At 44.0% G+C, this 12,522-nt stretch overlaps 1 protein-coding gene across 1 annotated transcript in view; it reads right to left on the minus strand.

Moving 5' to 3' along the window:
* Positions 1-326: 326 nt before the first annotated feature.
* Positions 327-12,522, minus strand: part of GRAP2 (GRB2 related adaptor protein 2) — a 40,509-nt gene continuing 28,313 nt past the window's right edge. Inside the window, exons 4-8 of the mRNA XM_027879568.1 lie at positions 10,453-10,572; positions 8,789-8,957; positions 7,041-7,172; positions 4,027-4,146; positions 327-1,802 (exon numbers count right to left, since the gene is read on the minus strand). Coding sequence (XP_027735369.1) covers positions 1,623-1,802; positions 4,027-4,146; positions 7,041-7,172; positions 8,789-8,957; positions 10,453-10,572 — 721 coding nt within the window. The 3' untranslated portion in view covers positions 327-1,622. The remainder of the gene's footprint in view (positions 1,803-4,026; positions 4,147-7,040; positions 7,173-8,788; positions 8,958-10,452; positions 10,573-12,522) is intronic.

The raw sequence follows: 12,522 nt of genomic DNA on the forward strand, positions 1-12,522 counted from the left end.
AAGTCCAGCCCCGGCATGGTGTCTCTCCGTTTCCTGGACCACCCTGGTAGCCAATGGAGATAAGCTCTTAGTGTGTCTTTCAAAGTTTTCTATTCTCTTTAGAGCTTATAGGCTTTGTTAAATATTCTCATTTTACTTCACCCATTAATAACCTGCTTCTGGTGAAGTTCTCTCAAAATGGGTTCTTTCTGCTAATACTCTGTCTAGCTGGCAGCTTTGTTCAGGCCAACTACACTGAACTGGACTTCACCAAGAACCTATTTCCTGGGTTATTTTTCTCTCACTGGGACTAAAAAAAGATAAGAACATTTTTTTTGTTGCTGAGTCTTATTTGTTTTTAGAGTTTTCCACTTGCCTTCTCTTTCTTTTTCAAGAATGATTAATCATCACTTCCTTGCTGACTGCTGAGGTCCCACATGTTGTGAAAAATTCAGGCAGTATTTTTAATATCAACTTGCCTGAGCAGCAGTTATGCAGCAGTGTCTCCTTCACAGGGCTTGGTTCATTTTTAGTGTGCATTTGCAGTACATTTCTATCACATCTGGGCATTCACTCAGCAATGATTTGAAAACCTATTCGCTTATTTTATCCAACAGAAACTGGAACATAAATCAGACTGTTTGACGGCCACAACTTTATTCTCTGCATATGGTAAAGTAACAGCTTAACCTGTTGGATGAGACATTCCACTGGTAAGGCAGAGTTGTGTACACAGTGCTCCTCAACACCCCAAGTTCTCAGGGAAAGAACTTCTGCCACCAAACCAGTAAAACCTCTTCTCTCCAACCCTCCCCAATTCAGTTTTACAAAACGAACCAGTGAGGGATGTTAATTGTTATCCAATCCAGTGGATACTAATTTAGCTGAATGGCCTGATCTGCTCTAACCAGGCTATCTAGCAGAAGTGTAGATATCTAAGAGAGCAGCTTGAAAATGAGATAAGTTGTTATGGGGTGCAGAAAGAAGAGCAGGGCTATCAGAAGCATAAAAGAAAGTAGGTTCTTGCCCTCCCATACCTTCATCGCTGGTTTGTTTGTACAAAAGCTTACAGGATCCCCTCCCTTCATCTGGTATATCCATATAGTCCATACACACAGTAGGAGATGGGTAACCCAGAAACTATTTAGAAAAATATAAACTGCCTTGCACCTCAACCTAAAGCCCCTTCACTTTTCTTTCCTGCCTGAAGGATTAATGTGATTACCAATGATCATTTAATTCACGTGGGGGAATTCCAAAAGGAAGGGGTAGGACCATCTGAATACTGAACCTGAAGTCTGACTTGCCTGAGGTGCATTTCCACAGAACAAACCTAATTGCAGGAAGTTATCAATTGTTAGCCAAAAAGGTGACAGGGCAGGGAGGATCCAGCAAGGTCTAAATGAACAGTCCAGAATTTTTGCTCCTCCCCTTCATGAAGGTGAAAAATAAGGGGAAAAAAATAATATTTTTTTCAAAGGGTTCCCTTTCATACCAACATTTAAAAAAATAAACTGCCAATAAATTAAGACAAAACCAAAACCAATGTATTCCCTGGTGGCCAGGGAAGATGCACTCCTTCTCTGTCCCTTGTCACGTCAGAAGAGCAGCTCCGGCGGGGCCCTCTGGGGCAAACTGTGCCCTCACAGGAGCACTGGTGTGACATAGTTGGCAGGGAAGAGACCCAGTTCCCCACGCAGACGTCCTTTCCACCACGAAGGGTTGGAGCTGTCCAGGACCTCTAAGATGTCTCCACTGCGGAAGCCCAGCTCATCATGCTCCACAGCATCAAAGTCGTACAAGGCACGGACCCAAAGCGTTCTCTGGAAAGGAGAGAGAGAGACAGGCAGGGAACAATGAGCCAGGACTCTTAAAGGCCATCGTCCTGTCATCCCTCTTAACTCCCAGTACATATGTTCACTATGAGAGGATGAGCGTACTGAAATTTAGACCAACTTGCAATTAAACCAGGAAGTGGCCAAGATGCCAGGAAGGAGGAACCAATTTGCTGGGACACCCAAGGGACGGTGCTTGGTTTCTCAGCAGCCTCAGTGTATTTGTGGGTGTTTGCACCATAAGGTGAAAAGTCAGACTGAGAGCAGGTCCTTAGGAAATAGGGTTCTCGTGGCTCTGTCACCTCTGCCCTGCAAGGGCAGCCGTGACAGCCATGTCAGAAGCCAGTTATGGGAGCTCAGAGAAGGGCTCCTGCCTGAGTCCTGCAGGGCTGTAACTGCAAGTGAATGGCTCTGGGGAGCTGAGCTGGTGCTGGTGCAGACATCAAAATGTGTCCTTGGCCAGCAAAGATCTGAGAGCCAGCACACAGGTGAGTCTAGTCAACATTGTGAAGAAGATACTTGCTCTTTCAGGCACTTCTGGGGCATAGAGGAGGGTCTTAAACCTTCTTTGGACTCTCCCCAAGGTCAGTCCCCTGAGATCAAAAGGATTTAGGATCTGTTTGGGTATATCAGTTTATTTTGGGTTTGCATTTTAATGTGCACTATGGTTAAATTTTTTTTTCTTATGAGAGCTTAATCATAAGAGACTTTGCAGTCAATCTCCCATTTTGGCCAGAAATCAGATTTTAAAGGACATAGCATGAGCTTCTTTCTGGGAAATTGTTGGTGCCCACACCACAGAGCATGGATAATTTGGGAGGTATATTTTGTGGGGACAGATGGAGAGATCTGTTTGAAGACAAACTGAGTTTTGATAAATCATCCGTTCAGGGCCCTGCTTAGACCTGGCTTTTAGTTATTTGGTTGGACTTATAGACCTTCCTATAATTGGATTTCTGGCTTCTAGATCACTGATGAGATGTGGCAGGCAAGGGCATGTTGTTATTGATTGGCACAGCCTCTGAGGGATAAAACCTATTGTATTTTGAGTTGGATTATAATAAAGATTTGCGGATTTTGCAACAGACAACCCCCTCCAAATCCCCCAAAAGATATGCCCCTATTTTTTAGTCTGTTCCATATTTCCTAAACCAATCTGTTCTCTTTCTCTCACACTCAAGAAAGGTCTGCTGTCCTTTCCTTCTCTCCTTGGATCTAAGTTCTCTGGTTGTTGTGGGCTAATCTGTACATTTCCTCAAGGAAGAGGAGCATTCCTTAGGTCACACTGAGCTGATGAAGAAATACTTTAGAGTTGGCAGTTGGATTACCGGCTGAGGCAGAGAAAGACGCCATATTCTTTGTGGGCATTCACATACTGGGAATTTGCAGAGCAGGTGGTTACTTAAGGTCGACTGCCATATATGGACCCAGGTAGGGCAGTGGTCTGAGATATCTGCAGATACACAGCTGGATCATGCCCACATCCTCTCTGTTAAGCTCTGACAGCTAAGGGTGTCAGGTAATGAGTCCTACTTTGATGGCACAGTAGCGTGAGGATGTGCCAGGTATAGACAAGTAGAGCTGACTGATGACGGGCTTTCTTGGGACTGACAAAAAATTAGTGGAAGAGACAGTGTGACTACTAGTGCATTGCAAGACAGGGAGAGAGAGTACTGTAGCATGGCACAGCATCGTGAGGCAGCTCTCTGTAGAACTTAAAACATGTACTGCACTTCTTGTGACTGAGCTAAGTCACAGCCTGGCTGTGGTGGCAAAGACACTTCATAGTCCCTCGCATTAATGGACATGAAGCCCTCCTAGATCATTAGGCTTTCAGAAATGTCTTCTGCTGGACTGGACCCATGCTCGATCTAAGCCCATGGATGAGCCTGTGCTCATGCCAGTGTCCCAGATGCCTATTTAGTTGAGCTCATGCTAAGTTTCCTCTTCCGTTTAGGCTGCATGTTAACTAAGACTGACCCTGAGAGCAGTCCTAGAACTATGCTCATGTAACACTGCAGTCCTGTCCTCAGAGTACCCCAGAAGCAGATTCAAGTGGCTGGGATAGAGTCTTGAGACTCAGAAACATCTTTTAAGATATGTCCTTAATACATTACTCCTCATGCAGCTTCCTTGCAGGTGACACTGCCCAGACTGCTTTGCCATTGCTAGGGAACCCTGGCAGATGGGACCTTCCGGGTATGTCACCTACTGGTGTCTGCTGGTGCAGTGGGTCTGTGTGTCTCCGTTGCATAGCTCCTGCATTTCCTTGGCCATGATCCCTTAGTCCATGCAGCACATCTTTCCTGTCCAGGCTCCCGCCATATCTTTCCTAGAATGAAAACAGCAAGAGAAAAGTCATGTTGTCCTGGTTTTGGCTAGCATAGAGTTAACTTTCTTCCTAGAAGCTGGTACAGTGCTGTGTTTTGTATTTAATATGAAAATACTGCTGATAACGCACTGATGTTTCAGTTGTTGCTAAGTAGTGGCTCACTCTAAATCAAGGGCTTTTCAGTTTCCCCTGCTCTGCCAATGAGCAGGTGCACAAGAAGCCGTGAGGGAGCACAGCCAGGACAGCTAACCTGAAGTGGCCACAGGGATATTTGGTTAATTTGCTTAATTTGGCTATTCTCAGGCTTGCTTGTGGTTTTTTGCAGCATAGAGCACTCCCAGAAAAAGTAAAGTGAGGCCTCAGGTACAGTCAGCTGCATCAGCATCACTGTCATCCCACCAGCATATAGGAAAGAGGAAAAGCAAGGAGTGGGCAGGACTGGGTCATAATAACACAGAACATTATGGCAGTATATAAACTTGGGGTAGCTGGCCAGAAGAGGCCAATCGCTGATCAGGGACTGGCTGGAAATCAGTCAGTGGGTGGTGGGCAATTGTATTGTGCATCACTTGTTTTTGTTGTTTTATTCCTTTCTTTCTTTTTGTTATTTCCTTTTATTATTATTATTATTATCATCTTTATTTCAGTTATTAATCTGTTCTTTTCTCAGCCCATGAGTTTTATCTTTTTCCTGATTCTCTTCCACTTGCACCAGCGGGAGGAGGACTGAGTGAGTGGCTACATGGTACTTTGTTGCCAACTGGGATTAAACTACGACACATGTATATGCTGAGATGTATAAGTGAGGGGCTTTAAGAGTCATTAGTGAGAAGTGTGTCAGGGGCCAGCCCTCAAGTAAATAATTTTAGCTATCTGCTTCCAATACTGCCCCAGTGCTCCAGTTCTGCAAGCAGTGACCCTCAAGGAAGAGGTCACCTTTGACTGTTCTATTTTGGATTTTACTTTTTAGAAGTTGAAAGTCCTTCGACGTGTATCACAGCTGCTGGGAAAAATGGCCTTTTTGGTCTCTAAGACTTTTGAAGAAAAACTGAGGTTGTTTTAACTCACAGATGAAAAGCCATGCCTGCCAAGGGGACTTTTGCCAATCTGGAGTTATTATGACCCAGTCCTGCCCACTCCTTGCTTTTCCTCTGTCCTATATGCTGGTGGGATGACAGTGATGCTGATGCAGCTGACTGTACCTGAGGCCTTACTTTACTTTTCTGGGCTGCTCCACACTGCAAAGAACCACAAGCAAGCCTGAGAATCCAGTAGCCAAATTAATCAAAGAAGAACAAGACAAAATCAGGTTCAAAGAAAAGCAGCCATATGACCACACATCTGAAGTCATATCAACACAAATCAACCCAGACAGATGGAGAGAGGAAGTAGGAAAACGCCTAGGAAGCAAGTTCTCTTTTGTGTGCACAGCTGAGAGGTGCTGAGTCTCTTTATCCCCCTAGGCCCTTAGTGCAGGCACTAAGCTTTTGTTTTCATGATAAGGGTGTGACAGAACCTTATATCATGTTACCTCAGATTGCAATGTCACTGTGCTTCAGTGACACAGGGTCTGATCACCTGTGTCAACAGGGGGGAGGAAGAACAATAGTTTGTGTTTGCTGTTGCTTGTAAACAGCTTTTGTCCTCTCCCTCTTGCCGCTTCCTTTCCTACATTACTCCTCCAAAAACTCCCTTGGTTTCCCGCGTGCCTTTGTCAGCCTAAAATGTTGCTGAGGCTGCCTGAAACTGGAGCACAATTTGCACCTCACCTGTCCCTGCCAGAAAGAGGGTGAACTCAATGTGGCTTTGCAGCCACAAGACTTACTACATGGGTGCTTCACTCCTATGAGTGTTTCTGCTCCATATAAGACGTGACTCATGAATAGACTGTGCTGCAAAGGGTGCAGGCACTCAGCTTTGTCAGAAGCTGTATTATTCCACCGGCAGTCCCTTAACAGGCCACACTGCTTGTCTGATGAGAGAACAGCTGTCTCATGATTGCCTCTGGCTTTGCTGTGTGTGAGCTATCATGCCTTTAGGGACATGGTTTTGGATTTCTTCCATTTTGTAAGAAAAGGCCTCTCCTTGGATGATGCTGCACTGTCTTTAGCTAGAGAAATCAGTCAAATCCAGGAAAACTATTTCCCTGAAAACTAACCAGGAAGAAATTTGAAAATAGCACCAGGTACTGCTGCTGTTCTCTCCATTCCTATGCAAGCAAAAGAGTAAAGAAACCTCACACATCAGGGAAGCAACATGATGAAAGAGTGCAGAGAGGACCAAGAATATGGAGGAGGAGAAGGAATGTTCAGGAGGAAACCAAACTCTCCTAGGATTACTATAATAATAACTCATCCTGTGATGTGTTTTGTGGTGCTGAATGTCAGTAGCATAACTCAGAAAAAAGAAACAGACAGCAAGGTTTCATTTGTACTATAGACTAGAGACAAGTTCCTGAAACTGTGCATGTATGTGCAGCGCAACATTTGTGAGCGTTTTCCTGCCCTCTCACCGGATGATACTTCATGCCTTTTCCTAAGCAAAGTAAGAACATGACATCACTGCTTGTTTTCCAGTTTTTAGGATGGGGCACCAAAACCACCTGAAGAGTACTCCTAGGTTCCCAGTAAAAGGGTCACTGAACACTGACTTCTTTTTTTTGCTGGTTTGTCAGTCAGTCAGTCAGTCACAGACCACATATTTATTACAAATCAAAAAATGTCCCTAGGCTGAAAGCATCACTGCTGCTATTCCTGTAAAAGGACCTGATTCTGCTTCCTAAAGCAGGTTGAGGGTGGCAGATTTTTGATAAAGCAACTGTTCACTTGCTACCAAGCAATTAAAGCCAATGTTTCATGTGCCTGGGCTCGACATCCTCTTGTTTGTGGTAGTACCTGTTGCTGCTGCAGTATGGGGATAGCATGCTCTGCATATCTCTTGGATATAGAAGAATGATCTTCTCCAGCTGCTCCACTTAGGTGGAATCCTTCCCGGCCCATCCGTTCCAGGCTCCCACCACGCCTCTCCTGATGGGAGCAAGATCACAAAAGTGGGGTCAGGTTTTTCTACCTACCACATCCTTGACTAAAGCTCAGCAATCATTGCACACTAATCACTACCACTATTCTCGACTTTGCAGGCTCTTTCAAATAAAAGATTCCACCCCTCTGAACAGGTCAACAAATCAGGAATCCTATATTTTAGGTCTTTCTCTTAGTCATTCCCCATCTGAAGACTGGGCAGTAATGGGGGGTGCTGGGCTGAAAATGTTGGTGTGAGGTCCAGCACACGAATCAAGCTATTTTTTGAAATACTGCCCTTAGACTTCATTTGTCTCTGCACTGAAATCTATACATTATGAGTATTTTATCATATGGCTGTAGCATCTAGAAATTTGAATTGTGAACAGAAACCCCACTGCTGATGAGTACTAAACATACCCTGCTGAGCCCATCACCATAACAAATGTACATAGAGTTTGCCAAAGCAAACTTGACTTCTGTTCTTTCATTTGCCTGTCTGCATCTTGGAGCAAATGCATCTCTTTCCCTTCCTGTCAGCCCAAACAGGTTGTTTTACTGATATACATGCGTACAGTCTTGATTTCTCCTTCCCCAGACAATTCTTCACTGTGATCTCTCTCGCAGGTCTCATAGCCTCTATTTTATACCTTACTAATGCATTTTAAAGCTCTGTGTAAGTGGTCTAGGAGGAGACAACAACCTAAGGCCCTCCTTCAGACTGAAAAATGTATCATCTCACGTTTGGAGCCAACAAGAATGACCCATGTGCAGCCTATAAAACTTTATTGCTGCAGTCAGCAAGTCAAACACCTTGCCTCTACATGCACATCCTGGTAATTTAATACCAGAATCCGTTTCCCAGTAAAGCAGGACTTTGGTTACTGCAGTGACCAGGTGTGTTCACTCCCAGTACTGTGAGTGCAATGCGTACAGTCTCTACTATGTCATTTGCTTGTTCCCCTGGCACAAAACCAGGCATTCATTGGACTGGGATTTCTCTGCCTTCTCAAACACCTACTACACCTTCCCTGAAGGCACAGCTTGTTCCCATATCTATGTTCTCAGCAGTACTTTTCAGTTCCTAGCAGCCACTGCTCCAGGTTCTGCCCTGTGCTCCTCCACACTCGTTACTGCGTTCGCTTGGTAGCAGAAGATGGAAGATTCTTCTTGCCATTTAATTTGCACTCTGGGTGTGTTCAAGGACACTTAGGAAACCAGACTCAAATTCTTCTCAGCCACAACTACCAGTCAGCTCTGTACCTGCCCTTATGAAATTGAGGCATTTCAACAAGGTAAGTCCTGCTTCTCTTGACTGGGTAAGGCATCTTAGAATTTCAGCTCTGGGATCTTAGCACAGCTTTAACAAAGCACCTCTATGCAGATTTGCAGTACTGTCTATTGCTATGCAAAGCAGAATAAGAACATTCTGCTCAACTATGTAACTCTACATACCACTGAATCCACTAAAAATCTGTGTTGCAGGGCCTACTAGTGTAATGACATGGATGTGTTTTCAAGGGTAGACTCTCCTCCCCCCATTCCAAGACATTCTCATAGGATGAATTCCTTCCACAGAAAGGTTTCTTACCGAGAAATTCCTAAGGATAGTTTGTGTTTACCTTCTCTTCTTGGCTGTTGTCCCTTAGGAAGATCTGCTTCTGCCTGGAGATGGAATTTGTCTTGTAGTAGTCCACCAGCTTGTTTAGCGAGTGGAATTTCTCTGTCCACAAATAATAGTTACCCTTTGAATCCCTCATTACTTTGAAGTGTTGCACATCATCTTCATGCCTGGATCCAATTGGAAAAGTAAGAGATCATCAAACAGATTGCACTTTTACCTTTTTGGAAAAAGTCCTTTCCAGAAGGGTAACAAAACTTCTTGCTTGGCCAAACCTAGACTTCTGGAAAGTCAAGCAACCGCCAGTCCTTTTGTGTCCTGGACCCAAATGTGGCTCTATTTCAAAAGACTCATCAATTTACAAGCACAGAGTGCCCCAGGGCTGCCCAGTCATAAAGCACTATCAGAACAAAGCATAGGGCTTTAAAGCCTTTCCTTTGAAATAAAGGCCAGAGGAGCTTCCAGGGTGAAGAGGTGCACTTGTAGTCTACCCACCAGCCTCTGGAGGTCCTGTTAGCATCCAGTCTGAATTAGCTGTAAAAGATGTATTACACCTTTATACACCATGGGCATCACCAATGCATGCAGACACAGTCAGGTAAAGCCACACATTGAGTTTTATAATTGTATAAAATCTAGTGTAATATCATTATTATCGGTAATTCTCCCTACCCAAAAGAAAAAAAAAAAAAAGAAGGAATTTTCAGATGCTGACTCCTGTCCTGGAGTGCTACAGTTACACAGGCTGTTAGTGTTAGCATGGTTTTGATTTAAATGCAAAAGCTCTCTCCCTTAGGTAGTGCTGGGCCGTGGTTAGGGGGACAGAACGGATCAGGAATTGTTCACAGTGAACTGCTTGAATACAGCTGTTTGGTTTGGTGGGTGAGGAGGTTTTAGCAGCTCTGCCACACTGCTTGACTTCAAGGCCAGAGAAGGAGCCTGACTGTACTTACTGGTGTTGGTGTTTATTGGTATAAATGTAACCAGAATGTTTTCCTGCATTCCTCCCACATACTTTTTGAGCTCCCTGAATCAGAAAGTACACACTGCTTGGAAAAGACATTGTTAACCATGACTCTAATTTAAAACTGGTTATCAGCTGTTAGACTAAAAATTGGAAAGCCAACCATTATGTAAGAGCACTGCTTTAAAGCATATGCTCTGAGAAGGGTTGGGCTATAGTAAGTTGCTGAAATGCCGCTGGGCTGCAAGCAATGAAAAACCATTCCTTGTCCAGTGGCTGTTTAGTGACCTGTGGGAAATAAGTTAACAATGTAATTGTAATCTCTTAATAGGTAGTAGCTGAATTCTTGGATTCAGTAACCAGAGCTGTCAGGGGAATTAAAAGAAATGAAAGACACATGTTAAGCGCTGTGGGAGAGGTTCTATGTACCACCCTGCTTTGCTGTAGCTCTTTCAGAGAAGCAGGTCACCAGGGGATGCAGCTTTGGAATGGGGCATTCACTTTGTCCCCTAAAAAGAGGCAGAAACGTTTTGGAATCAGATGCCTAAGTTGTTCTCATTCTCAACACAGCAGCACTGCCAGTGACTGGCAGCATGCAAACTTCCCAAGAGGCTACGTCACATTAGGAATCCTGTCAAGAGGAGACTAGGGACATCATTACACAGAAGAAGAAGCAGGAATATGCTGTGAGAAGCAGATACCTGACAGAGATGGAAAAGTCACCATGAGAATTCTGACTGGCACGGACGATGAAGGAGCCAACTCCTTTGCTCATGAGAAGGTTCTCTGCTTCGTGGCGGGATATCCTCTCATCAAACCAGCTGTCCAGTGGGAAAAATCATGGAGATGTGAATAAGGATGTGACTTAAGGTGAGGAATAAAAAAAGTTGAGGGTAGGGAGAATGTGAATAAGCAGGGCGGAGGAAAGAAAACAAAAGGATCAGAGGAGCCCACATGGCTACTCCCAGTGGCCGTGTGTATGCTAAGGTACAGGGTTTTGATGGGTGCAGATCATTTTCTTTGAGCAGTAAAAGCACGTAGATGCAAAGAGAACAATGTAAGCTTTGGCCTGCTAAGAAGCAACACTCATCTGAAACTGTAATTACAGGCACAGTACAATAAGGTGTTAGTCAAAGAAATTTTAAATTACAAATGTGTATGTATACATACATACACATAATTCTCAGACATATACATCAAATTGCTTTTTGGTAAACTGATTGAAAATTACTGGGCTGTGATGGATATATTGCAAGGGACACACATAAATTTTTAGCAGAAGCGAGCCATGAAAGTTTTAGTACTAATAAATTGGTTCCTGCAAGAGTTATAATACCACAGAATCGCAGAAGCACAGAATACATAAGCACACTTATGCAAATTTAGCCAGGCATAACAAACAATAGTATAAGACACTGGACTAATAATGAGAAAGTCACCATAAAAAGTAAAAGAATACAATGTCAGTAGGAATTTTTCAGTAGACAAAAAAAAAAATTATCACATACATTTGCATATGTCCACTCCACAGCTAAGAAGATCTACAATCTGTGATCGGCTTTTATGTAATGCTTAATTGTCTGTATTGCATTAAACTTAGGGACTGATAGTTTCATAATCTCTGTCATTTTCACTTTGGAGTTTCTTATTATCATCACAGTTTACCTATGTATCATTTGCAAAGGGAAATCAGACTTTAATGAGCCTTGATAACCAGTCTCAATGATTACTTGACAAGAAAAAGATCGGCAAAACCAACACATCAAAAATAGGAGGCAGCTTTCTTCCCTACATCTGGTTCTGGCATCTGGCCTGAACTGCTTCCAAGTGCAGACCTGCTGCTCTTAGAAAAGCATCAAAGTGGAAATATTTCTTCACAGCTCTTGCATGGAGAAAGCATCATGAGAAAAACGTGTGTGAAAAAAGAGGCTGCCAGTGTTCCTGCATGATGCCACAGCCCTGTGAAAGAGCGAACAAGAACAACTGACTGGAAGATCTCATCCCCCTGAGGCCCAAAAGTACAAGCCCATATTTGCACAGCAAACTAATAACGTCCTTCAGCTCAGCCAAGCAGGCTGGCTTATGTCCAAAAAGGCCAGTAAGTGCCACCTCCAAAGGGAACAGAGGCGCTTATTTGTAACCTCAAAATCCCTGTATGCTCCCAGTTGTACTGGGCTTGGTGCTTGTTCTGCCTGCTTGCTCCTGAAATGCTGCAGCACTTTTGAAGAAAGAGGACAATGAGAGGAGTTTCAGGGAGCATTTCTGCCAGCTGAAAGGAAAAGGTTGTAAAAATCCCTTCACTGTCATATTTATGGCATAGGGCTGGAGAGCACATTTAAAATGCATTTAAACACCCATCAGTCCTTTCTGAAAGTGCAGTGCCATCTCCTCAGCGGGAAGAGAGAAATGCAGGTACGCCTGTTCTCTGACAGATACGTGTTTGGGTGTGCAGTCACGAAACGTGGAGAGACTGTGTGTGTGTGTGTGTGTGTGTGTGTGTGTGTGTGAGCGGGGCGGCGTGTCTGGTCTATCATCTCTGCCGATCCATGAGTAACACCAGCTGTCACATTCGTGCAGCATTGCACTGACCTCTAGTGCACCGAGAGAAACTCACACACACTTGGCGGGGGGAGGGAATGCGGATGACAGGGTGGGAAAAGGGAGTTAATGTAGTTTAGAGTCGAAGGGGGAGGGAATTATTTTTTTATAATTCGTTTTTGGAAAGATCTCTTGCTCTTCCTTTTGTGCTCAGCCTCCAACTCTGTTGCCAA

This window comes from Empidonax traillii, unplaced genomic scaffold (genome assembly GCF_003031625.1).
Source record: "Empidonax traillii isolate 1590-97213 ecotype Southwest subspecies unplaced genomic scaffold, ASM303162v1 scaffold55:size2822071, whole genome shotgun sequence".
Lineage (NCBI taxonomy): Eukaryota > Metazoa > Chordata > Aves > Passeriformes > Tyrannidae > Empidonax > Empidonax traillii.